Source organism: Danio aesculapii, chromosome 2 (assembly GCF_903798145.1).
Source record: "Danio aesculapii chromosome 2, fDanAes4.1, whole genome shotgun sequence".
In the NCBI taxonomy this organism is placed as follows: Eukaryota; Metazoa; Chordata; class Actinopteri; order Cypriniformes; family Danionidae; genus Danio; species Danio aesculapii.
Genome location: NC_079436.1, coordinates 3,124,654 through 3,152,575, shown reverse-complemented (window position 1 = coordinate 3,152,575; position 27,922 = coordinate 3,124,654). Strand labels below are relative to the sequence as shown.

Here is a 27,922-nt window from a genome sequence, read left to right as displayed (position 1 = left end):
AAAAAAAAAAGTTTAAAAGGTTTGTATAGTTTAGTTTTTTATATGTGTGTATATTTTATATATACATGAAAGATTATTACGCGGCTGTCTGGAACACTCAATTCTGATTGGTCAGTCGTGACATTCCAAGGTATGTTATTTCAAGATAACAATCTCTAAATAACTCAGGCTTATCCTGGAACTTTGAATAACATTGAGAGTCACTCAATACAAATGCAAATACTAATAGATGCTAATGGTCTAATCCGATTCAATGATCTATGCTAAGCTAAGCTAAAAGTGCTCCTGACAGACCTAGAAATTGTCCGAATAGATTAAAAAAAAAATTCAGCGGACTTGCAAATTGAGCTGATTACCAAATTAAAGCAGTGTTTCTTTAATATTAAAATCCCTCAAGTGTGTGTGTGTGTGTTTTTTTTTTTGTTTGTTTTTTTAATTTAAAAGTTCCATATTCTCTCTCTTTCTCCAACAGGAGATCCAATTGGTCAGAGATGCCAACAAATCCAGTTAACCACGGAAACCTCTCCGTTCACTTCCAGCGATCTCAAATCTGAACATTCCACCCAGGAAAGACTTTATTCTCCAACCGCTGAATGTCTCACACACACACACATACACACTCAACCTAAAGGTGCAGGAGAACATTATATATTCCATGCGGAGGGTAGTTTTCTGACCACATATGTTTGTTACTTGATTCCTCAGTTGAAGGTCAAAAAACGTAGATTTAACCAAGAAACACTCTATAAAGTCCTCAGCTTTGGCTTTTGTTTTATAATGAAGATGCTGGATTTGATATATCTGACTGGCATGTTTACTAATGAGCTTCTCCAATGCTTTCAGTCCTGCTTTCATTCATATAACTGCTTTTTTAAAGTTAATAACATGATGGTAATGGTTGTGTTTGGTCTGCTGGTGTCTTGAATTACAGAAGTAGCCTCGCATACAGTTGAAGTCAGAATTATCAGCCCTCCTGAATATTGTTTTACTCAATTTCTGTTTAACAGAAAGATTTTTTTCTGAACATAATAGTTTTAATAACTCATTTCTAATCACTGATTTCTATTATCTTTGCTATGATGACAGCACATAATATTTTCACTAATATTCAGCTTAAAGTGACATTTAAAGGCTTAACAAGGTTAATATCGGGTAATTGGGCAGGTCATTCTGTAGACCAGGGCTCACCAAACTTGTTCCTGGAGGGCCGGTGCCCTACAGATTTTAGCTCCAACTCTAATCAAACACACCTGAACAAGCTAATCAAGGTCTTACTAGGTATACTTGAAACATCCAGGCAGGCGTGTTAAGGCAAGTTGGAGCTAAACTCTGGAGGGACACCGGCCCTCCAGGACCGAGATTGGCGACCCCTGCTGTAGACAATCGAAAAAAATATTGCTTAAGGGGGCTAATAATATTGACCATAAAATACTTTTATTCTAGCCGAAATAAAACAAATAAGACTTTCTCCGGAAGAAAAAATATTCTCGGAAATACTGTGAAAAAATCATCATTTGGGAAATATTTGAAAAACTTCACAGGAGGGCGAATAATTCTGACTTCAACTGTACACATAACATCCCTATTGATCATATTTAAGTGAAGCTTTGTATATTTGTACAAAATGTCACGTTTACCGGCGTTAAATGAGTTTAAAGCCTAAACAGGACAGGTTTTTTAACGCAAGGCAGCTTTTAAACACAGCCACAAGGGACACTTTTAGTCTTACAATACAGATTTAAAGCAGTTTTAATGTGCATCTTCAAACTGAATGAGCATAAAATAATTCAAAATCATTTTATACAATACAAAATATTAGTTTTCTTGTTAATTTGAGACCTTTATGCTAATTAGCAGGTATAACGTTTGATTTCACATACACAAAATATTAGTTTCTCTAATATCATGAGCAAAAATCCGTCAGAGTTTACATGTTACTCATTGTCTAGTGTGAAAATGATATTAATTTTAATTATGCTAAACAAAAAGGCACAATTTTAACCAAATATCCAGACACCAGCTGTTCTAGAAATGTATAATGACCTTGTGTATAGTTTGTGTTGTGTAATAACTAGCGCTGAGCTCAGATTAATCATGATTAAGCGCATCCAAAATCAAAGTTTGCCTTAATATAATGTGTGTGTGTGTGTGATGTGTATATTTATTATGTATATATAAATACACACACATGCATATCACTGAGAAAAGGCTTATATTTCGAAATAAAATACATATGTGAGATGAATTATATATACACAATCATATACATTTTGCATACATCTATGCAAAACAGGTTTGTATAGTTGTGTTTTGTATTACATATACTTAATAATTATAATACATACACAAATGATTTCACGGCTGTCTGGATTACTGTATTCTGATTGGACATTCCATATGTCATTCCAGGATAACAACCACTAAATAACGCAGGGCTCATCCGGGAACTTCTAATCACCTCGAGCGTCACTGAATACAAATCCATATGCTAATGCATGCTAACGGTCTAATCCGATTCAATGATCTATGCTAAGCTAAGCTAAAAGGACGCACATACATATGTTGTGTCAAAATGAACATTTATTTTGGATGCATTTAATCATGATTAATCTTTACCCAGCGCTTGAAATAACTAATAACTTTTCCTTTTTACAAACCAACTTTATTTATATTATTATTATTATTATTAATTTTAGCATTAGAGTCTAGGCTTTTTGTGGGGTTTTAGGGAATCTTCCAAACCCGAATCATTCCTCGCTGCATCTTAAACTCTTCTTTGAAAAAGCATCTCAAGCATTTGCATTTTGCATCAAACCTGTTAAGATATATTCAGTGTCTAAGAACAATGTGTGGAATAAACGCCACTGTTTTATTCTGACAAACGTGCAGTGCAAGTGGAATAAAACTACACATTATTACTGTTCAGCTGCTGTCTGATTGCTTATCAGTAGGAATGCACATTGTGATCAGTTATTCACTGCTTTATCCAAACACACACACACACAGTGGTGTTTTACTGCTCGGCATTGCAGCTTTTCCTAAAAGAAAATTTCACAATTGCAATTCACGACACACAGGGATTAAACTTTTATTGGCTGATGGGGAAAGTGAATAATGATATGCACCGATAGGATTTTTTTGAGGGCTGATACCAATTTTAACAACATAAGAAAAAAATAATAATTTTGGTCAATATTATTTTTCAGTCGTAACCTTGGACCTCAAAACGAGATCAAAATGCAAATCAATTTGATGTCATAAGCTTGACGTCTATTTGACATCCACACACTGATGTACTTTTGACCACCAGAATTGTCTAAAAAAAATTTTATTCATCTGAAAGCTTCAATTACAAATTTATACTGGATTTTAAGTTCCAATAATAAATGTAACTGACCTTGATGTCAAAACGACATCAAATTGACATCTAATATTGGCGTTAAAAAACACGTCAAAAATCGATTTCAGGACACCCCTGTAATTTTTAACACCAATCTTAGATGTCAATTTGTTGTACAGTACACTCTCCAAAATGGGTTAAAAAGTGCTATTTAAATTAAATTGAAAATAATAATAATAATAACGGTTATGCCTATCCTGCATTTTTTTTGTGTAGTCAATTGACCAAGTCAATTTGCATTTATGATGGTCTTTGATCATTAAGGGGCCGATTACACCGAACTCATTTTTTGCATTGAGAAGCGCATCTTTCGAGTGATTTCCTAACAGCTGCGAGCGTTTTGCGCACTGTTTATACGCCCTGCGCGTTTTAACCGCCTGCTGCACCTTGCGTTTTTGCCGTAGCGCGATGTGCGCTCATAGTGTGCGCTCGTGGAAAAACGTGTTGCATCAGTCGCATCTTTTTTTATTCTCCAATCAAATGAAAGCAGAGGCGGGGTTTCCGTTGAGGTGACAGCAGTGTTTGTGTTGTTAAGAGAACTACAGAGACTTTAAAGATGGAGGAAACACTAGTGGTCGCAATTGTACAATATCAACAATACACGGTTGTTGCTAGATGGGATACGTTTGCAGTCGGAGGTTAACGAGACTAATTTGTATTATTTATTAAATTTCTGATTTATTGTGTTTTATTACCGTCTACCCCCAACCCTAAACCCAACCGTCACAGTAAGGTAAAAACAGTAGTTGTACTGAGGATTATTTATGTTATCTATTAAATTACCCAATAAATTGTATTTTTTAAAGCCTACCCCATCCGTCACAGCACTAAAAATATTAATTATTGTTATACAGTGTCATTAAAAAATGCTGCTGCATTAATGTGCATATCGCACTTCCGGCCGGCCGCGTATCCGATCTAGACTTTACCACAATACACAGCTGATTCAGTCGTTGCCTAGCGACATAAAAAGTGCAGTGTGGTGCGCCTCGCATTTTTAGAACGCACGTTCGGTGTGATCGGCCTCCAAGTTGTCATGAAGCTTTCCATTAATGTATGGTTTGTAAGGACAGGACAATATGGCTGACACACAGCTATTTAAAACTCTGAAATATGAGGGTTAAAAAAATGATTTATGGAGAAAATCTCCTTTAAAGTGAAGTTCTGAATTATTTACAGTAGGACATTTACTGTCAAGTCTTCATGAAACTTAAACTGTTAATTTCCTATAGAGAATCTACAATAATTTGGCAGCGGTTTGCTAGTAATGTACTGTAAATCAATTACAGCAAAACAAAAACTGTATTTACATGTACCGCACCATTTATCTTGCTGTATGTGCATTTACTGTATATCTACTGTAAAATATAGCAGTTTTTACAGTGCAACTTTAAAATACAGTAACACACCGCATAACTGTCCTACAGTACAATACAGTTCATATTACAGTTAGATACTGGGTAATTCGCAGAAATTGTTAGTGTAATATGCTGATATGTTTTTTTGGGTAGGTAACTTTGACCCATACAATGTATTTTTGGCTTTTTCTACAAATATACCCATGATTTTGGGGTCCAGGGACACAGCTGGTCAAATATAGTACTAGCTACTTCGTTTTCTCCATTAAAGTATAGTTCTGAATATAGATTTGCTCCATTTAACATTCAACTGTCCACCATTTTAAGACAGACACAGTTTGACAGTCTTCAAAGCAGATTTTTGCAGTTCGATATTTAGTTTAACAACCCTTTAACTTTTATTTGACATAATTAAACATATTCATTTAATAAACGTAACAAATGAAGCCAGTGATGTCCCTATATGTATATGTGTCGCTTTAAAATAGCGATTTTGAGATTTGATTTTCCCCGCCCACCCAATTGATTGACAGGCGCGTATTAACAGGTGTACATAGTAACTCATAGAAACATGTCCACAGGACAGGATTTGCAAAGAAACTGGGAAACTATCGTTTTTGTTGTTCGAGAATTGTTAGCACAAACTGACCACCAGTTGCTTTCTCAACACATTTCTGACATACTGTACATATTAAACTCATGTCTGATATTTTATACAGACTATATTTATCTTTTCGCACATATTTGATAATCTTGCATGGATTTAAAAATGCTGAACTATTCAAAAGACGTGCGACCATCTGTGTCTGTCTTTTTCTTATTATTGCCGATATGCAGATAACCTTAAATTAATCCAATATCGGTGCATCCCTAATAAATAATATTACTCCTGCTGTGAAATATAGTCATATAAATGTGCCAGTGAGTGAGATATGAAACACCAAGAGTAGCAAAACCTTTCTGTTTCTGTTAATGGAATATTAAATAAGCTCTCATCTGAACCTTGCTTGTGTTAATAACACATGTAACAATCATCAAGCAGGTTTAAACAAGCCTAAATTAAGCCGAAATGCAAATTCTGACCCTCATCTCAAGACTTTTGTTCATCATTATAATAATATTTATAAGTTATATACATCAAAAGATAAATCAAGTGGTTTAATCCACGTCTTCTGAAGAGACGAGAACACTTTATATGATGAACTGCTTTCATTTAGGCTTAAATTCGCACAGAAGCATTGACAAGAGATCAATTACACCTCCTTAAAGGGACAGTTCACCCAAAAATCTAAACATTCGTTTACTCTCACCCTCAGTTCATTGCAGATGTAAGTTACTTTTTTTTGGTCTTCCAGTAGAGCATTAAAGAACATTTAGAGCTGAATCTGTGATACTTGGCTATACTTCGTATAATGGAAGTCAATGGTGACCCGTTTTTGAGAATAAAAAACTAAACATACAAACAAGTCTAAATCTAGTTCATAAAAGCGCACCAAGAAATGGTGAGGAATTGTTCATTTTAGGGTGAACGGCCCCTTTAACAACATGTGATCTTAAACAACACACAAGTGGTTTAAATAAAAATACACAACGATACTCAATCCCAAAAACAAGGCCTCCTCAATTCAACTAATTCGTCACTCTTTTTAAAAACCATAATAAATTACTGAATAAGACACATTTCCTAGGGTGGTGTAGAGTAATGTGTCTATTAGAGCACAGCTACGCCGCCATCACAGCGGCTGGTGATCATGTTACCGATCTCCGTCCACGTGTCCAAATGGGGGTCATAGATTTCCACTGAGTCTACGGTGACGGGTGCCGAAAAGTCACGGCTTGTAGTTCGACCGCCAACCGCATATAACAAACCGTTGACCGCCGCTACCGTTACTCCAGCGCGAGGGACAGACATCGACGCCACCTCCACCCACTTCTCCTGTGAAAACAACAAAGGGTTAGTTCACGCAAAAATGCATATTCCGCTATTAATTACTCATTTTCATGTCGTTTCAATTGTTGTTCGTCTTTGAAACATAAATGAAGATATTTTAGATGAAATCCTGGAGCTCTCTCATCCATACTATCATTCATTGTTCACTCTCAGGTCATTTCAATTGTCGTTCATTCTTCTTCAGAATATAAATTAAGATACTTTAGATGAAATCCTGGAGCTCTCTCATCCATAGACAGCTATGATTCCGACTTAAAATATAAAAAGAAACAACCTCAAAACAGATTAAATGCTTTTAGTGGTTAAATCAGAATATTATCAAGCTACGAGAATCCTTTATTTATTTTATTATATTATATATTATCATTATAACCCTTTATTAATGAATTATTATTATTATATTATTATTATTATTATTATTATTATTGAATGGTCTGGTACCTATTTACATCAGTGAGCTTCTTCACTGGCATACTTCATTGAGGCCAATCATGTCGGAAAACAAGTTTCAGCTAGTTGTCCCGAAGACACGGTTAAAATCAAGAGGTGACAGGGCTTTTTCTGCTACAGCCCCCCGTCTGTGGAATGGTCTGCCTTTACATATCAGGTCATGCTCTTCCCTTGGTGCTTTTAAGTCTCATCTAAAAAAAATCACGTACTGTCTCTTGCTTTTTGATTGCAAATTAATTTTAATCTGTTTTATATATTTTGTTTATATATATATATATATATATATATATATATATATATATAGATAGATAGATAGATAGATAGATAGATAGATAGATAGATAGATAGATAGATAGATAAGTATAGATTTTGTATGCTGGTGTTTTCGTAAAGCACTTTGGTCAACATCTGTTGTTTTTTAATGTGCTCTATAAATAAAGCAAACAATTAAAGAATACATTTGTATATGTATTTACAGTTGAAGTCAAAATGATTCGCCCTCCTGTGAAATGATGTTGAACAGATTCAGGAATTTTTCACAGTATTTCCTCCAATATTTTTTCTTCTGGAGAAAGTCTTATTTATTTTATTTTGGGCTAGAATAAAAGCAGTTCTTAATTTTTTTTTAAAGCCATTTTAAGGTCAATATTATTAGCCCCCTTTAGGCAATATTTGTTTTAGATTGTCTACAGCAGTGTTTCCCAACCCTGTTCCTGGAGGCACACCAACAGTTCATGTTTTGGATGTCTCCCTCATCTGACCCATTAACTTCAGGTTTTGGAGTCTCTTCTAATCTTCTGATGAGTTGTTTCAGGTGTGTTTGATTAGGGAGACAATGAAAATGTGTACTGTTAGTGTGCCTTCAGGAACAGGGTTGGGAAACTCTGGTCTACAGAACAAACCACTTTTATACATTGACTTGCTTAATTACAATAACTTTACCCTAATTAACCTAGCTAAGCCTAAAATGTGTTGAAAAAAATCTTCTTTTCGTTAAACAGAAAATGGGGAAGAAATATATAGGGGGGTTAATAATTCAGACTTCAACTGTATGTAGTAATACTAATGTATTTTAAATAAAAAGGTTATAATATTAATATATAATAAAATAATAAATATAATAACATTAATATATATAATAATATAATCATGAACAAAGGCCTCAGGGATTTGAGATAACACAAGGGTGAGAAGTTAATAACAGAATATCCATTTTTGGGTGAACTACCCCTTTAAAGGGTTTGTTCACTTACAGAATTGACATTTCCAGATCATTTACTCTCCCCCTTGTCATCCAAGATAATTTCTCTTTTTGTTCAGTCAAAATGAAATCAAGATGTTTAAGGGCAAAAAATGGTTTAAATTGCAGTTAAACCCATATGAAACAATCCTACAATTATAAATACTGTGGTAAATACTACACTACCTGACAAAGGCCTTGTGGCCTATCCAAGTTTTATGAACACCAAATAATAACTTGACTTCTAGTTGATCATTTGGTATCAGAAGTGGCTTAAATGAAAGGCAAAGGCCTCTAGATTACACTTATTTTACCACAATAAAATATGATCATGCCTTGATTTTTAAATGATTTCATTAGGACAGACAGGTCTGACTTTGCGTTGATGTGGAGGCTGAAGTATGAGGAGCGTTCTCCTGCTGGAGAATTCGCCCTCTCCTGTGGTTTGTAATGTAATGCGCAGCACAAATGTCTTGATACCTCAGGCTGTTGATGTTGATCATCCACTCTGCAGATCTCTCACACACCCCCATACAAAATGTAACCCCAAACCATGATTTCTCCTTCACCAAACTTGACTGATTTCTATAGGAATCTTGGTTCATGTGGGTTCCAGTAGGTCTTCGGCAGTATTTGTGATGATTTGGATGCAGTTCAGCAGATGATTCATCTGCCACTTTTCCAAATGATCAACTAGAAGTTAAAATTTGTTGCTCTTACAACTGGGATCGACGACAAGACTTTTGTCAGGGAGTGTCCATTGATTTTTAACCATCTTAAAGTAAAGCACTTGAATTTATCTGCTGTTGTAAATCCACAGTTGCTATGGTAATACATATAAACAAACATATGAATGTAATACATTTAATAATATAAACAAATTAATACTGTGTCAGGATTTAGTGCGTTTACCTCCTCAAGGCAGTATTTCTCCACAGTGTCCAGTGACCCCAGAGCCTCGTTCCAGCCTCCGACAGCGTAGATGCAGTTATTGAGACTGGCCACGCCTACATACGCCCGCCGGGTCACCATGACAGGCAGCGCGCTCCACCGTCGAGAGATTGGGTCGTAAACTTCAGCCGAGCGCAGCTCCGTTCCCTCATCACTGATGCCACCAATCACATAGATGAAGCCTGGAAACATTCAGACAACATGCTGAACCAACACTGCATGCCTTTTCTGTTGCGGCTCCGGGACGCTTTTCACATTTGCAGGTTTCTCAGTAGTCATCATTGCTCAGTGGATGGGAGAGAACAACAAATCATTTTGTTTACAATCCCATTTGCTGAAATAATAAAAGAAAAACTTGACATGGTGCTGTCAAGACGTTCAGAGAAAGAGCAAAAACAGTGTGAGACTGATAACGGCAGCCAGATGAGAGAATAATGTCAGATTTACTGTCCAGCTCCATAGACACTGCATTGCAAACACCCCGCATGAGCAGTAAGTCTAAATTTTTTTGTAATTTGATGCAAAGATGATGTAATACATACATAAATACATATAAATGTTCATACATTATTAAAAAAATCAAATTTTCAAGGATTTAAGATGCTGAGGACTGTTAAACACGTCCTATCCGTCTTGTGAAAAGGCTCAATACTTTATTATTATCTATGAAATCTTCGTCAAGTCTGGACATTTTAACATTGAAATATAAAAATGTGAAACGCAGCGCTCAGGAATGGGTTTTTTAAAAAAAAGTGCAGTGTAGCGCGAGGTCCTTGTAACGCAATATTATGTACGCGATGTTATAACAACAACATCTACGCAAGCGAGATATATCCAGCTGCAGAACCGCAAAACCACACACGTTTCAGGCACACACAATCTAGCACACACGATTTAGGCAAACCAAATATGGTAACTAACTAACTAACTCCTTAGCATTATCGCCACCTATTGAATTTCACAAATATGGTTTCCCATTTCAGTCATTATTATTATATCGTAACGATCATTTTAACATCTCTGCAGTTTCTGAACCCAAATTATGTAAATAAAAATAATTGGTTGAAGACACTATAATATAGTTATAAACTGATTATCTTAACTGATTATCTGATTATAAACTAATATATTTTACTAAACTCACAGCTGTTAGTTATATATATTTACTTTTTTTTATTAATTATTAATAGTTAATTTGTTTCAATTGCTACATTTTGGTTTAAAAACAATATGTTGATTACTATAAATTAAGCCTACTACAGTATTTAATGTGGGAAATCATTAATTAAAAAGTTATTAGAAAATTAAGCAAATAAATTCTATTAAATCGCTTGAGTACAATATTAATATGGTGTTATACATTTATTACATGTAAAATGTATTATTCCCTATATTAACTTGCAATTATTTCCTTCATTATGAATAAATGCATTATATAAATTAAACCTGTCCAATTTAGATCTTTCAGCAAGGCCAGCAAAGTATCTGCGATATTGACTCTGTCTGATATTGACTCTATCTGATGATAGACTGATCATCTATGATGACTGACAGAAAACAACACAGTCTATTATATTGAATGGCGATCGGAAACAACGCTCCCCATTTGCCCGTCTCGATCGCAATATTTGTGAAATAAAGTAAACACTATTGTTCATTGTGTACTATATTTATTAACCACATATATCAAAATATATCGATGACGATGTCCAAGAAGACGTTAATAACATTAACATCCGTCGTAACCATATATGGTATGCCTTGATTGTGTGTGCCTAGAACGTGTGTGGTTCTGCGGGCCTGCTGCTGGATATTGTTGGACGCAAGCTACAGCAACTGTTGACGACCGGGTGGGCGTGTCAACCAACGCGACATAGTTGAGAATCTTTCAACTTTATGCAAATGAATTGCAACTTTCTTGAGCAACAGCCAATAGGAGCACCGGAAAAGCTCACGGGATCCTCTCTCAGCTCCTGCAGAGGCCAGTTGTATTCTCCGTGTTATAAACCTACACAGACCGCGTTTGTAGGAGATAAATAGCCGCAAGGACAGATTTTCTCCACCATCTTTGTACTGATTTCATTTATGTTTAGTGTTTTCTCTAAACAATGTTTACTTTGAGCCGCATGTAAACTCATTCGCTCTCTGTGAATATCACTAAGCAAACGTAACCTGACGGTTTCAAACGCCACCCAGAGCAACAGGCAGCTACAAAGTCGCTGCTAGTGTGAATGAGGCATAATGTTTACACAATAAAATTCAGTCTAGTAAGCGTTTCTATTGAAAAACACTTAAATAAGTAGAGCGTTGGAGAAGAACGGCCCCTACCACTGCAAAAAACAGCTTTTATTACTCACAATTGTCTTGTTTCTAGTCTAAATATCTCAAAATTCTTAAATCAAGACACATTTACTAGACAGGCAAACTATACGGTTTTGTTTTCAGAACTAATACGTTCAAATTAAGTGAGTTTTTCTGTCTCAGTTTTTCGTGAGGACGTACCTTGCAGCTCGCAGCAGCCAAAGTAATATCGAGGAACAGCCATGCTCCCTATAACCTCCCATTTGTTCTCTTCTGGGTCGTATCGTTCCATTGTCTTCCCAATTTCTGACCCAATCCAGCCACCTGAAACGATAAACATTTACATGTATACAATAGCCAGACAGTGTTATCCAAACTGACGTACTATATAGACCCTGCTGAAAAGTCCAGCTTAAACCAGCCTAGGCTGGTTGGCTGGTTTTAGCTGGTTGACCAGCCTGGTTTTAGAGGGGTTTTGGCCATTTCCAGACTGGTTACCAGCCTTTTCCAGCCTGGTCTTAGCTGGTCAGGCTGGAAAATGACCAGCTAAATCCAGCTAAAACCAGCTTGACCAGCCTGGTTTAAGATGGACATAGCTGGTTTTGGCTGGGCTCCCAGCCTGGCTAGGTGGTCAAGCTGGTTTTAGCTGGTCATTTTCCAGCCTGACCAGCTAAGACCAGGCTGGAAATGGCTGGAAACCAGCCTGGAAATGGCCAAAACCCCTCTAAAACCAGGCTGGTCAACCAGCTAAAACCAGCCAACCAGCCTAGGCTGGTTTAAGCTGGATTTTTCAGTAGGGGATTAAAAAAGTATCCTATGTACTATATATGTCTGTTATACCAAAGTAACCATTCCATCAATATGGGCTCTAATAGGCGACGCAGTGGCGCAGTAGGTAGTGCTGTTGCCTCACAGCAAGAAGGTCGCTGGTTCAAGCCTCGGCTGGGTCAGTTGGCGTTTCTGTGTGGAGTTTGCATGTTCTTCCTGCGTTCGTGTGGGTTGTCCATACATAGTGTATGAGTGTGAATGAGTGTGTGTGGATGTTTCCCTGAGATGGGTTGCGGCTGGAAGGGCATCCACTGTGTAAAACATGTGCTGGATAAGTTGGCGGTTCATTCCGCTGTGGCGACCCCAGATTAATAAAGGGACTAAGCCGAAAAGAAAATGAATGAATGAATGAATGAATGAATGGGCTCTAGTGACATTACAGTCTAAATACACATACAAATCAGATATATGTGAATATATGCAAATTACATACAATTTTACAATTGGATTTGACATGTATGAAAAAAAGGTATACGTGCAGCATATATTTCTTATTATTGCAAAACTGCCACTTTCACATTGGAAATATATGTTCAGATGTATTAGCTTTTATTTGACATATTTATGTTTATTTATGGCCATATACATAATATAGTACATTTGAACATATGTACATATCTGTAAGGTCATAATAATAATAATAATAATAATCAGGGCTTGACATTAACTTTTTTTGATCACCAGCCACTGTGGCTAGTGTGGCTTTATGAGTTGAATGCTCTCAAAGCAGCTATAATTAAATGTATTTGTTAAAACCCAGGACAAATTTAAACACTTTTAAGCCAATTTTTTTTAATTATTATTGTAATGATCTAGATTTGCAAACACAAACTTATTACTAAAGAACGATGATACTTTTTTAACTTTCCTTCAGTCTGGGCTTTTCTTTTAGAAACAATAATATAATAATAACAAAAGCATTTCTATTTTAGCCCTTCTTCAATGTCTTTAAACAAATAAATGTAAAATAAATCTGCATTTCAAATACACAAAGACCGCTAAATTATTACTGGCGAACCAATGCTTTAAAACCTTTTCAGTTTTTGTTCCCTGTTTTGTTCAAAACAACAAAATAAAGTGTTTCTCTTTCATTAGACCAGTGTTTCCCAACCCTGTTCCTGAAGGCACACCAACAGTACACATTTTCAACCTCTCCCTAATCAAACACACCTGAATCTACTTATCATAACATCAGAAGAGACTCCAACACCTGAAGTTAATGGGTCAGAAAAGGGACACATCCAAAATATGTACTGTTGGTGTGCCTCCAGGAACACGGTTGGGAAACACTGCATTAGACACTAAGCATTGCCTTATTTCATAAACAAAGTGCAAACAATTGCTTGTATATACTGAGGGATATTCAGAAATGTTCATATTGGAAGTTTATGGTATCCAGTGGTGGCCAGAATTATTAGAACACCTGTATTCTCACCAGCAAGTGTTTTTAAATGTTTTTTTACACTACTTTTATACTACAGCAAAAGAAAACTTATTGCAAACCATTATTTTCATGGACTTAAAACCATTTTTTAAAACCAGTATACGTTAATAATAACAACCTCAAAACGACACAAGATGGAGTCTTGCAATGAGGATTATTTTGTTGTCCTCACTCTACTTAAAGGTCCCATGAAATTAAAATGAAGTTTTCAGATGTTAGTATCAGTATTGTTAGTTTTTTTGGGATATCTATAAGCTAGTGCACACCAAAACGGTGACAAAATTTGCGTTTATAAGACATAAATCTGATAAAAACATGTAAAGCTTCCAGTTATACCAGCAGTGGGCTGGTTATAGAGGCCAAAACTAAGACAGACGTTCACATTTTTAAAAGAGAATATCTGACTTCAGCATTGTTTTTCAGATAAACAGCTGTTTACTTAAATATCTGCGAACATATTATGGTGTTTCTATGATTTAGAAGAGTCAAAAATGTACATGCAGCGCATTTAACAGTGGAAGTGATGCTATTCTGCCGGAAAGTATTTAAATTCGCGTACCAAGTGCGTAAAGAGCTCCATGACAGGAACAAACTCCAACCCCACAGCGAGGGAAGTTCAGAGACGCCACTGCAGCCCACTGCTTGGTCACTGGATCATATCGCTCCGTGCAGTCGAAGATCATAGAGTCTTTTTCTCCTGCGCAAAACAAGATGGATGTACGTTTATCACCGTCACCTTTATTTCTATAGTGCTTTACACTCCATCACTGTCTCTCCATCTATAGCTGGTGTGTGGTGAGCGTTGTCCTGTGGCTGCAGTCACATCATCCAAGTGGTTGCTGAACACTGGTGGTGGTGTGGAGAGACACGCCCCCCAACCCCCCTGATTGTGAAGCGCTTTAGGTGTATGGCTATACACGATAAATGCGCTATATAAATACACATGACATTACAAACACTGCTGTCTCTTGAATGAAAACCCTGCCTCTGCTTTCATTTGATTTGAGAATGAAAAAGACGCGACTGACGTGGTGCGCTTTTTCTGCTCAGAGTTGACTGCGGGCGCACAGAGCGTACTGGCAAAAATGCAAGGCGCCTAAGCAGCCACTAGTAAACCATTCATTCATCAAAAGATGCACCTCTCAATGCAAAAATCGCATTCGGTGTGATCAGGGCCTTAGCATGGTTTGTAATACTGAAATGAAGAAATACACACTTACCCCCGATGACATATATCATGCCCTCCAGTACTGCCACCCCGAGTCCACTGCGGGCCTGGTGCAGGGAGGACACTGTGGTCCAATACTGACTGAATGAATCAAAGCGTTCGACACAACTCAGAGCCCGACTGTCACTCCAGCGGCCGCCCTGCAGACGAGTGTAGCCACCTGACGGACACAAGGACAAAACTGGTCACACTTTACAATGAGCTTTCATAAGTTAATATATTTACTAACATGAACTAAGTATGAACAATACTTTTACAGCATTTACTAATCATAGTTCAACATTTACTAATGTTTCATTCATTCATTTTATTTTCAATTTAATCCCTTTATTAATCTGGGGTGACCGCAGCGGAATGAACCGCCAACTTATCCAGCATATGTTTTACGCAGTGGATGCCCTTCCAGCTGCACATGCAAACTCCACACAGAAATGCCAACTGACCCAGCCGAGGCTCGAACCAGCGACCTTCTTGCTGTGATGCGACATCGCTACCCACCGTGTCACCCCCAGTCCAAAGACATGCGCAGGTGAATTGGGTGAGCTAAATTGTCCATAGTGTGTGTGAGAATGAATATGTATGGATGTTTCCCAGTGATGGGTTGGCATCAGAAGGGCATCAGCTGCCTAAAACGTGTTGGATAAGTTGGCGGTTCATTCCACCGTGGCGACATTTATAAATGACATCTCAAAAGTCTTTCTTGGCATTCATAGATTATATCTTACAATTTTAACTTTTCCTATGAGTTGTGAGACATAAACCCAGAACTGTTTGTATGAAATTGTATGAAAAATATATTAGAGATGTGAGATAAAGAAAGTCACAATTACCTTTTATTAAATCTGTGGCAGAAAAACGCATAAATAAATAAATAAATAAATAAATAAATAAATAAATAAATAAATAAAATATATATATCACATTCTCCAGGTTTTACAGACCAGGCTTAAGGTCAGTCCTAGATTGAATTGCATGGCTGAGCAGTTTAACCTGTATATAACTTGCAGAAATATGTCTTAAAAAACACCAGTGGCATCGTTTCGTCTCACGATGCACATCATTAGTGTGTTTTTTTAAAAGCCATTTTTATAAAAGTGGATTAAATACCCTAATTTATTTACCCGAGATCTAGTCCTGGCTTAAACTAAGCCCCGTTTGTGATACTAAGCCTTAAAAGTCCCGTGACGTGCTTTGAAATGTGCATTTTTTTATTCAATGTTTGGCTTAATCTCAACTGAAACATGAAGAGAGGGCAGGACATATAGTAGCCCCTCCCCATTTAAAAAAACAGCCAATAGCATTTAGTTTTTCCTCACAGCTCTGCCAGTGAGAGTGGTTGAGCTCAAGCGCATCAAATGAAAAGCCAATGAGTAGAAGGGGGCGGGGCATGTCAGACATAAGAGAGCATTTGATTGGTCAGAAGATTTGATGAGGAACTGAATTATAAGGTGAGCTCAATAACAATCGTTGATCCATTTATGCAGAAGTTTTGGATGTTTATATCTTCTACAGGTGAGTTTTGTCACTATTTTGGAGCACACAAGCTTATAGATCTTCTTAAGACTAACATCCTAATAACTTTATTTTAATTTCATAGGACCTTTCAGTTTTAAATGTGTCTTTGAGCAATGAGGCGTGTGTTTTCAGCAGAAGGGTTTACATACCAATGGCATAGAGGTACTTGCGGGCTTTTCTCCTGGGCCGGGTCTTGGCTGTCTGCAGAAGGCTGAACGGTTTGCTCTCTTTAGGGGACTTGCTGACTTCAGTGTACTCCCTCAGAAGAGTTTGCAGCGCAACTCGCAAACTGAAGTCAGATATACCTGCCAGGGAAAGTCAACCATTAATTTCAACATATATGAAGCTCAAGAAATTCACCACCACGATCAGCGCATATAAAATCTTCCTATTATATCACAATTTAGAGCAGTGTTTTTCAACCACGCTCCGGGAGGAGCACCAACACTGCTTGTTTTGGATGGCTCCTTTGTCTGTTACACCCATTACAGGTCTTTCAATCTCTGCTAATGAGCTGATGATCTGAATCAGGTGTGTTTGGTTAAAGGAGACATGGAAAATGTGCAGAGCTGGTGGTCCTCCAGGAACATGGTTGAGAAACACTGATTTAGAGAACATCAGGGTTCCCACTCAAAGCCAAATGTCAAATTCCCTGACTTTTACTCACTAAAAAGCTGATTTTCCATGACTTACAAGGAAAAACCGATTGAATTTTAGTGAATCACAGTTCTTACAGCATTAGCAAAGTAAATTTAAGCCCTTTTCAAGCACTTTCCAGTTGCAGTTTCAAACCTTTCCACTTTACAAGTGTGGAAAATTACACATTTTGCATACATTTTAGGGCTTCACGATGCTGGATAAACATGGGATATTGTTATTGAGTATTGTGATAACGATATTTCTTACGACATAACATTTACCTTGAAAAATGCTATTTTTTATTAGCTGTTATTAGCTAAATCTTTTATTTATATGATGATATTAAAGTAAACAGGTCAATTATATTTTTCAGATCTAATTCATTCAAATTCAGAGTAAAAAAAACCAGCTTCGAGGTGCAAACATTTAGTCTGTAAAACACTATGAACGAGTGAAAACCTCCGCTCATATTCTGACTGTGATTGGCTGTTGTCATTTTCCTCTCTTGTCTCGACTTTTAGTGTTTGATTTCAGCTCTGGCTACACCTTTGTGCCGCTCCAGCCAATAGCAGAACAGCAACTACTAGGAAGGCGGGGCTAAAAATAGCAAAGCCCCATCTGATTGGTCAACTTTAAATATTAAAAAAAACAATATATCAAATAATTGTAATTGAATCATACATGTCTACGATACGTATATTGCAGTGTTGTCACGATACTGGAATTCGATACTAAAGTTTTAAAAGAGTATTTCCTGCTAACATTTGAGCGCATTCTTAAACGGCGCTGATTTGCCATTGTGTTCACATGCTCGACAGAAATGACTATGATTGGCCGTGAAGGTCATCAGTTCACCGAACTCACCGCTGTTTACTGAGTGTAACTACAGATACAGGGACACTGGAGCACTTTAAAGCCGCTAAGATCAGTGGATTTATAAGCGGATCGATCGTATGTCAGCTTATAAACAAACCATCTGATCTTTGCGGCTTTAAAGCGCTCCAGTGTCGCTGTATCTGTAGTTACACTCAGCAAACAGCGGTGAGTTCAGTGAACTGATGACCTTCACGGCCAATCACAGTCATTTCTGTTGAGCGCGTGAACACAATGGCTAATCAGCGCTGTTTAAGAATGCGCTCAAATGTTAGCGGGAAATATAATTTCAGTATCAAATGGTATCAAATTCCAGTATCATGACAACACTAGTATATTGCATATACTGTTGATTTTGCAATATATGTTGCGCCTCTCAATCTCAGAAAAACGCATTCAGTGTGATCGGCCTCTCAAATGTCATTTACTTCAATTATAAATGTGTCAAATTTCATCTTAAACTTATATTTATTTTAGTTATGAAGGACGCAGATTAAAAAAGGCAGATCACGCAGATTCCAGAGTTCTTAATTCATGTGAAAGCAAAGAGATTTGTTTCTCTGGCTCACCCTCGATGTATTTGTAGAGTCTCTGTGGGGAAAGCAGAGGGAAGCGCACCGGCTCCAGCACCTCCACCACATGCTTCTTCCTGTGAGGCACGTCATGATGCAGCCAGTCCATGGCCGCCGTGAACACCTGATACTCGTCCTCGATCCGCAGCTCCTCACTGCGCAGCAACTTCACCAGCTGATCTGAAGAGACGCTGGAGAACTCCTCTGAAGAGCAAACCTGACAGCAGACGCATGATACATCAACACTTAGTACATCAACATACGGAAATAAAAGTCTTTTTTTTATTATTTAATTTATTTTTGTCCAAGTTATTTTCTGATGTATTGGCTATTTATTTATTTATTTGTTTATTTATTTGTTTATTTATTTATTTATTTGATGTTATTTTCTGATGTATTGGCTATTTATTTATTTGTTTGTTTATTTATTTGTTTATTTGTTTGTTTGTTTATTTGTTTGTTTATTTATTTGATGTTTTTTCTGATATGTTGGTTATTTATTTATTTATTTATTTATTTGTTTGTTTATTTGTTTGATGTTATTTTCTGATATGTTGGTTATTTATTTATTTATTTGTTTGTTTGTTTATTTGTTTGATCTAATTTTCTGATATATTGGTTATTTATTTATTTGTTTGATGTTATTTTCTGATATGTTGGTTATTTATTTATTTATTTATTTATTTGTTTATTTGTTTGATGTTATTTTCTGATATGATGGTTATTTATTTATTTATTTGTTTGTTTGTTTGTTTGTTTGTTTATTTGTTTGATCTTATTTTCTGATATGTTGGTTATTTATTTATTTATTTGTTTGATGTTATTTTCTGATATGTTGGTTATTTATATATTTATTTGTTTGTTTGTTTATTTGTTTGATCTTATTTTCTGATATGTTGGTTATTTATTTATTTATTTGTTTGATGTTATTTTCTAATATGTTGGTTATTTATTTATTTATTTATTTATTTGTTTGATGTTATTTCCTAATATGTTGGTTATTTATTTATTTATTTATTTGTTTGTTTGTTTATTTGTTTGATCTTATTTTCTGATATGTTGGTTATTTATTTATTTATTTGTTGGTTTATTTGTTTGTTTGATGTTATTATCTGATATGTTGGTTATTTATTTATTTATTTATTTGTTTGTTCGATCTTATTTTCTGATATGTTGGTTCTATATTTATTTGTTTGTTTGTTTGTTTGTTTATTTGTTTGATCTTATTTTCTGATATGTTGGTTATTTATTTATTTGTTTGTTTGTTTATTTGTTTGTTTGATGTTATTTTCTGATATGTTGGTTATTTATATATTTATTTATTTGTTTGTTTATTTGTTTGATCTTATTTTCTGATATGTTGGTTATATATTTATTTGTTTGTTTGTTTATTTGTTTGATGTTATTTTCTGATATGTTGGTTATTTATTTATTTGTTTGTTTGTTTGGTTGATCTTATTTTCTGATATGTTGGTTATTTATTTATTTATTTATTTATTTATTTGTTTGTTTATTTGTTTGATCTTATTTTCTGATATGTTGGTTATTTATTTATTTGTTTGTTTGTTTATTTGTTTGATCTAATTTTCTGATATATTGGTTATTTATTTATTTGTTTGATGTTATTTTCTGATATGTTGGTTATTTATTTATTTATTTATTTATTTGTTTATTTGTTTGATGTTATTTTCTGATATGATGGTTATTTATTTATTTATTTGTTTGTTTGTTTGTTTGTTTGTTTATTTGTTTGATCTTATTTTCTGATATGTTGGTTATTTATTTATTTATTTGTTTGATGTTATTTTCTGATATGTTGGTTATTTATATATTTATTTGTTTGTTTGTTTATTTGTTTGATCTTATTTTCTGATATGTTGGTTATTTATTTATTTATTTGTTTGATGTTATTTTCTAATATGTTGGTTATTTATTTATTTATTTATTTATTTGTTTGATGTTATTTCCTAATATGTTGGTTATTTATTTATTTATTTATTTGTTTGTTTGTTTATTTGTTTGATCTTATTTTCTGATATGTTGGTTATTTATTTATTTATTTGTTGGTTTATTTGTTTGTTTGATGTTATTATCTGATATGTTGGTTATTTATTTATTTATTTATTTGTTTGTTTGTTCGATCTTATTTTCTGATATGTTGGTTCTATATTTATTTGTTTGTTTGTTTATTTGTTTGATCTTATTTTCTGATATGTTGGTTATTTATTTATTTGTTTATTTGTTTGTTTGTTTGGTTGATCTTATTTTCTGATATGTTGGTTATTTATTTATTTATTTATTTATTTGTTTGTTTGTTTATTTGTTTGATCTTATTTTCTGATATGTTGGTTATTTATTTATTTGTTTGTTTGTTTATTTATTTGTTTGATCTTATTTTCTGATATGTTGGTTATATATTTATTTGTTTGTTTGTTTATTTGTTTGATCTTATTTTCTGATATGTTGGTTATTTATTTATTTGTTTGTTTGTTTATTTGTTTGATCTTATTTTCTGATATGTTGGTTATATATTTATTTGTTTGTTTGTTTATTTGTTTGATCTTATTTTCTGATATGTTGGTTATTTATTTATTTATTTGTTTGATGTTATTTTCTGATATGTTGGTTATTTATTTATTTATTTGTTTGATGTTATTTTCTGATATGTTGGTTATTTATTTATTTATTTGTTTGTTTGTTTGGTTGATTTCATTTTCTGATATGTTGGTTATTTATTTATTTATTTGTTTGTTTATTTGTTTGATCTTATTTTCTGATATGTTGGTTATTTATTTATTTATTTATTTGATGTTATTTTCTGATATATTGGTTATTTATTTATTTATTTATTTATTTATTTGATGTTATTTTCTGATATATTGGTTATTTATTTATTTATTTGTTTGATGTTATTTTCTGATATATTGGTTATTTGTTTGTTTGTTTGTTTGTTTGTTTGATGTTATTTTCTGATATATTGGTTATTTATTTGATGTTATTTTCGGATATATTGGTTATTTATTTGATGTTATTTTCGGATATATTGGTTATTTATTTGTTTGTTTGTTTGATGTTATTTTCAAATGTATTGTTTATTTATTTATTTATTTGTTTGATATTATTTTCTGATATATTGGTTATTAGGGTGACAGAGGCTCAGTGGTTAGCACTGTGGCCTCACAGCAAGAAGGTCGCTGGTTCGAGTCCCGGCTGGTCCAGTTGGCATTTCTGTGTGGAGTTTGCATGTTCTCCCTGTGTTGCTGTGGGTGTCCTCCGGGTGCTCCAATTTCCTCCACAGTCCAGACACCTGCGCTAACTAACCTGTGCATCAACAAATAAACAAAATGCAGAGAATCGCTAAAGCTGGAAACCGACCTCCAGAAAGTGGACGTGTATGTAGTCCTCAGTGAATTGTAGCAGCTCCACACAGGCAATCTGCTCCAGAAAGCGATAGATCCCCACACAATTGGACGGGTCCATATGAGCACGCAGGAACTGACCACAGATCTCCACCACCTCCGTCAGCTGCAGCATATCTGCGGCCACCATCAGCTCCTGCACCGTGTCCACCGTCACATCTATACAGCCTGACACAAGCAAAAGCAACAGCTTCTTATAGTCCAGCATTTACATACGGGGCAAAACTGGCCAAATTAAAGGGTTAGTTCACTCAAAAATTCTGATTCTGCCATTATTTTAAAAATCTGTAACCACTGACTTCTTTAGTATTCATTTTTTCTACTACGGTAGTCAATGGTTACTGGTTTTCAGCATTCTTCAAAATATCTTCTCTAAAATCATTCCAAAAATCACATACTGGGCAAAACTGGCCAAGTTAAAGGGTTAGTTCACTCAAAAATTCTAGTTCTGCCATTATTTACTCACCCTTGATTTGTCCGATTTTTGTTTTCTGTTATTTTGAAGAATGTTGGAAACCTGTAACCAATGACTTCCACAGTATTTGTTTTTCCTACTATGGATGTCAATGGTTTACAGGTTACTAATCATGATTTATTTATGGTAGAGAATTTACTAAATGTCTTTAAATATGATCTTTACTTAAAGGGATAGTTCACGCCGAAATTCTAATTCTGCCATTATTTACTCACACTTGACCTGTCCGATTTTAGTTTTCTGTTATTTTGAAGAATGTTGGAAATCTGTAACCATTGACTTCCACAGTATTAGTTTTTCCTATTAAGGTAGTCAGTAGTTACCGGTTTTCAGCATTCCTCAAAACATCTTCTTTTGAGTTCAACAGAATATGGAATCACATACAGCCCAAAACTGGTCAAATTAAAGGGTTAGTTCACTCAAAAATTCTGATTCTGCCATTATTTTAAAAATCTGTAACCACTGACTTTCATAGTATTCGTTTTCCTACTAAGGTAGTCAATGGTTACCGGTTTTCAGCGTTCCTCAAAATGTCTTCTCTAAAAATCACATACAGGACAAAACTGGCCAAATTAAAGGGTTAGTTCAAGGTGAATTGGATGATCCATGGCCATAGTTTATGTGTGCGTGTGTGTGAGAATGTGAGAGTGTATGGGTGTTTCCCAGTACTGAGTTGCGGCTGGAAGGGCATCCGCTGCATAAAACATATGCTGGAATAGTTGTCGGTTCATTCCGCTATGGTGACCCCTGATAAATAAGGGACAAACCCGAAGGAAAATTAATGAATAAAGAAAGGTTTTCAGCATTCTTCAAAATATCTTCTTTTGTGTTCAACAGAATTTGGAATTACATACAGCCCAAAACTGACCAAATCAAAGGGTTAGTTCACTAAAAAATTGAATTCTGCCATTATTTACTCACACTTGACCTGTCCGATTTTAGTTTTCTGTTATTTTGAAGAATGTTGGAAATCTGTAACCATTGACTTCCACAGTATTAGTTTTTCCTATTAAGGTAGTCAGTAGTTACCGGTTTTCAGCATTCCTCAAAACATCTTCTTTTGAGTTCAACAGAATATGGAATCACATACAGCCCAAAACTGGTCAAATTAAAGGGTTAGTTCACTCAAAAATTCTGATTCTGCCATTATTTTAAAAATCTGTAACCATTGACTTTCATAGTATTCGTTTTCCTACTAAGGTAGTCAATGGTTACCGGTTTTCAGCGTTCCTCAAAATGTCTTCTCTAAAAATCACATACAGGACAAAACTGGTCAAATTTAAGGGTTAGTTCAAGGTGAATTGGATGATCTATGGCCGTAGTTTATGTGTGTGTGTGTGAGAATGTGAGAGTGTATGGGTGTTTCCCAGTACTGGGTTGCGGCTGGAAGGGTATCCGCCGCATAAAACATTTGCTGGAATAGTTGTCGGTTCATTCAGCAGTGGTGACCCCTGACAAATAAGGGACTAACCCGAAGGAAAATTAATGAATAAAGAAAGGTTTTCAGCATTCTTCAAAATATCTTCTTTTGTGTTCAACAGAATTTGGAATTACATACAGGGCAAAACTGGCCAAATCAAAGGGTTAGTTCACTAAAAAATTGAATTCTGTATTATTTACTCACACTTGACCTGTTCGATTTTAGTTTTCTGTTATTATGAAGAATGTTGGAAATCTGTAACCATTGACTTCCACAGTATTTGTTTTTCCTATTGTGGATGTCAATGGTTTACAGGTTACTAATCATGATATATAGAATATATAGGGTTTTATCGATTTCATTAACTCGATGAAATGACTGCATGCAATGACTGCCAAATGACTAAATGAAAATAAACTACAAACCACCCCAATATTCCACAGTGCCTTAAACAAATCCAGCATAACAGCAGTGCATACCAGTGTAAATAAACTCCAGGAGGATCTCGAAGACGTGCGGCTCCACTCCAGCGATGCGCACCTCCTCCTCGTGGGCTTCGCTCATGCCTCCGGAGAACAGAGCGGCGAAATAAGGGCCGCTGGCAGCCAGCACCAGCTTATGGACCCCAAACCGCCGTTCGCCCACCAGCAGCCGTACGTCGCAGAAGTTGGCCTGCAGACGCATCTTATTCATCTGAGCCAGCAGGAGCCCAGCATGTCTGTCAGAGGAAAAACCCCCATGATCCTTCACTGCAGCTGCTTCATCACAGTGCGGGTATGCCAGTGAGGGACCGGCGGAGGACATGATGAGGAGGATTCCAGCCGGACGCCACAGTCACCGAGCTTTTACCTGACATGCACAAATATAAATACACATATATTTATAGGGCTATTTAAATGCACTGTGTGTGTATTGGGGGGGGGGGCAAAAGAGTCAGTGAGGGGCAGAGTTCAAAAGGGAGACAGCTCTGGGGAAAAAGCTGTTCCTCAGTCTGCTGGTTTTTGTCCGGGGGAGCCTGAAGCACCTTCCGGAAGGCAGGAGAGAAAACAGTCTGTGAGCAGGGTGAGAGGAGTCCTTAAGAATACTGAGTGCTCGGCGCAGACAGTGTCTCTTCTGGATGTCCTCTATGGCTGGCAGTGTAGACCCTGTGATGCGTTGGGCAGTTTTCACCACCCGCTGCAGTGCCTTACGCTCAGCAACAGAGCAGCTTCCATACCAGACTGTGACGCAGTTGGTCAGGATGCTTTCTATTGTGCAGCGGTAGAAGTTCACCAAGACAGCTGATAAAAGCTGGTTCTTAAGTTACCTTAAGAAAAATAGGCACTGGTGAGCCTTCTTGACCAGGCTGGAGGCGTTAATGGTCCAGGAATGGTCCTTTGAGATGTGGGTCCCCAGGAACATGAAGGATGAGACAGGCTTACTGTGTGTTTAAATAATAATAATAATCCTAAAAATATCTAAATATTCTTTATGTAAATATTAGCTATTGGCCACACGATTTAAGCTCCTTTTTTTTCCTTATCAGTTTAAATGTTTAGCAGTTTAATAGTCAAATAATGCTTAATAGGTTTATAATTGTACCGCAATGTCGGGACAGATCCACACCAATTATAAATATATATTTTTTACATTTGGTATTATCATCGAAACAATTTCATGACAATTTCAGGTATTACATTTCAGGTGCTAAGCTGTAGCACTGAATAAACGAATACATCAGGACAGATGACTTGCAGAGGATAATAACAAAAGTGCGACCCGGCTTTATTTATAATGTACATTATTACGAAGTAGTGCATTTTCACTTTGAGTTAATTATTGCTCGCCGTCTTTCATTGCAGGGTTTTTACTTTTGGAATTTATTAAAACAAAAACTAAACCTAGAATCTTTTATAGAGTCTTCAGTCTGTTTGCCAAATTAATAAAAAATGTTTTAAACACTCCAGAAGGACGCACAGTAGGAATCACAGCTCCCTTTATTTTTTTATTTATTATTTTTTTATATAATATATTTTTTATATATATATTTACATAATATAATTATTTTTTTCAAGGTTTTCACCTTTATTGGATAGGAAAGTAGAGAGAACTGACAGGAAAGCATGGGGAGCAGAGAAAGGGGAAGGGTTGGCACAGGACCGCTAGGCGGAATCGAACACGGGTCGCTGCAAGCACTGGAGTGCACGTGTCGACGCACCAACCAATACCACTGGCGCCGACCACTGCTCCCTTTATTAAAGCTAGTTTAATTCTTCACTTTTGAAGCTGCTAGTTGACAGAAACAGTGCTGTTTTAAAATGTCCAAATCATTCAGAGAGTTATTAAGTAGAAATCAGGCCTTACTTTTCTGTTTCATTGATTGTATTTAATTAGCTATAAAATCATTGTGGGTCGGCAATGGCAATACTCCACTATTTAGAGCAAGGCAGGGCCCTGAAATTACTCTGCTTAGGGCCCCCAAATGTACATAGGAACGGTATAGCAGAAAATATAAAACCTTGACTCCTCCAAACCGCGGTATACCGTGAAAATGGTTATCGTCCCATGCCTATTGTGTAATGTGTGGTTTAGTTTCAAACAGCAAGAACAATTTCATGTGCTCCATGTAGCCTAAAATGTGTTTCCCAGAGATGGGTTGCTGCTGGATGGCATCCGCAGCGTAAAACATATGCTGGAATAGTTGGCGATTCATTCCCCTGTGGCGACCCCTGATTAATAAAGGAACTAAGCCGAAAAGAAAATTAATTAATGAAAGTAGCCACCAAAAAGCCTAATTTTAGGCTACACTACAGTCAATATTATTATTTTATGTTTATTTGTAAACATAGTGCGGTTCCCTTCTTGTCTATGCTTTATCCATCAAAATAATAACCATTTTATGTTTTAATCAGCTATGGCCCTTGAATTATTATTATTTTTTAATGTATACTGAGAATGTTAATGAAAGTCTATGAGGGGGTGAATTTTGCAGCAGGGGTGCGTTTCTCGCCACAACACCGGTTTGGGCTGGGCTGTATTTGGCTGTCAAGCTGATCACAGATGTGATGAAAAACCTGTCGAACCTGCAGCCCAAATCTTTAACCACTTAGTCAGACAAACCCGTCCCATAAAACAACAAAAACTGACTCCATCCTGTACTATTGTAAAAACCTGGCATGTTTCTATGCTCGTTTACATCAGTTTGACATCTGAAATACACACAGCCCAAAACAACAACAACAACACTCTGGAAAAACATGCTAGCACATATAACACATGCGAACTTCATCGTGTAATATAGCGGAGTCTGTGTTTGTGAGTTTTGTTTCTTGCTCAATGAACTTACATTTTAATTTGCCTTTTTTCTTCACTTCATTTATCCATATTTTGGGTAGAGCCACTTCCGCACGAGCATCGAGCTTTCCTGAATCGCCATCTCAGTCTGTCAGACCAACTAATCGATACACGATTGTAAACTGAAAAAAAATGTCACTGGTCAATTTATACAATATTTTGAATCAAATTAATGTGGGTTTTATGGCGAGGACATATCAAAGCTGATATGAAAGCGTGAAAGTGTCAAAAAAACGTAAGGACAAGGCGAGAAACAGCCTTTAAAGTGATAGTTCACGCAAAACTACAAATTCTGTTGTCATTTCCTCTCTGCAAATCCGTTCGAGTTTCTTTCTCCTGTGAAACACAAAAGAAGATGTTTTGTAAAATGATGGAAACCGTTGACTTCCATAACATTTCCTACTATGAATGTCTGTGGTATGGAAGTCAATTTTCGCCAAATGAACAATGAAAATGCTACCTAAAGTTGCTACCTTTTTTTCCTCAGAATGAGCTAGTGTATGCACAGCTAGTGTTTAACAGCCA

The 27,922-nt window shown here is 35.8% G+C and overlaps 2 protein-coding genes across 4 annotated transcripts in view; one reads left to right on the top strand and one right to left on the bottom strand.

The window, feature by feature from the left end:
* The window catches only part of guk1a (guanylate kinase 1a), a 19,367-nt gene extending 16,444 nt beyond the window's left edge, over nt 1-2,923 (top strand). For all 3 annotated transcript variants that reach the window (XM_056470959.1, XM_056470950.1, XM_056470967.1), the window contains exon 8: nt 473-2,923. In XM_056470959.1, coding sequence (XP_056326934.1) covers nt 473-511 — 39 coding nt within the window. In that variant the 3' untranslated portion in view covers nt 512-2,923. The remainder of the gene's footprint in view (nt 1-472) is intronic.
* Nucleotides 2,924-4,872: 1,949 nt separating this feature from the next.
* On the bottom strand, nt 4,873-27,477 carry ipp (intracisternal A particle-promoted polypeptide). The gene is made up of 10 exons (XM_056470929.1): nt 27,390-27,477; nt 24,544-24,913; nt 22,126-22,337; nt 18,748-18,967; nt 16,816-16,971; nt 15,144-15,311; nt 14,483-14,620; nt 11,853-11,975; nt 9,312-9,532; nt 4,873-6,694 (listed from the first exon to the last, which is right to left on the bottom strand). Exons 2-10 carry the CDS (start codon nt 24,866-24,868, stop codon nt 6,470-6,472), a joined length of 1,788 nt encoding a protein of 595 aa, XP_056326904.1. The 5' UTR covers nt 24,869-24,913; nt 27,390-27,477; the 3' UTR covers nt 4,873-6,469.
* Nucleotides 27,478-27,922: the final 445 nt, after the last annotated feature.

Excerpts from the sequence above, each read along its gene's own strand:
- ipp (XM_056470929.1), bottom strand. The coding sequence starts at position 24,868 with ATGTCCTCCGCCGGTCCCTCACTGGCATACCCGCACTGTGATGAAGCA. Across the intron at positions 15,312-16,815 it reads CAAGTACCTCTATGCCATTG|GTGGCTACACTCGTCTGCAG; the intron begins GTATGTAAACCC and ends TGTGTCCGTCAG. Across the intron at positions 14,621-15,143 it reads CATGATATATGTCATCGGGG|GAGAAAAAGACTCTATGATC; the intron begins GTAAGTGTGTAT and ends TGTTTTGCGCAG.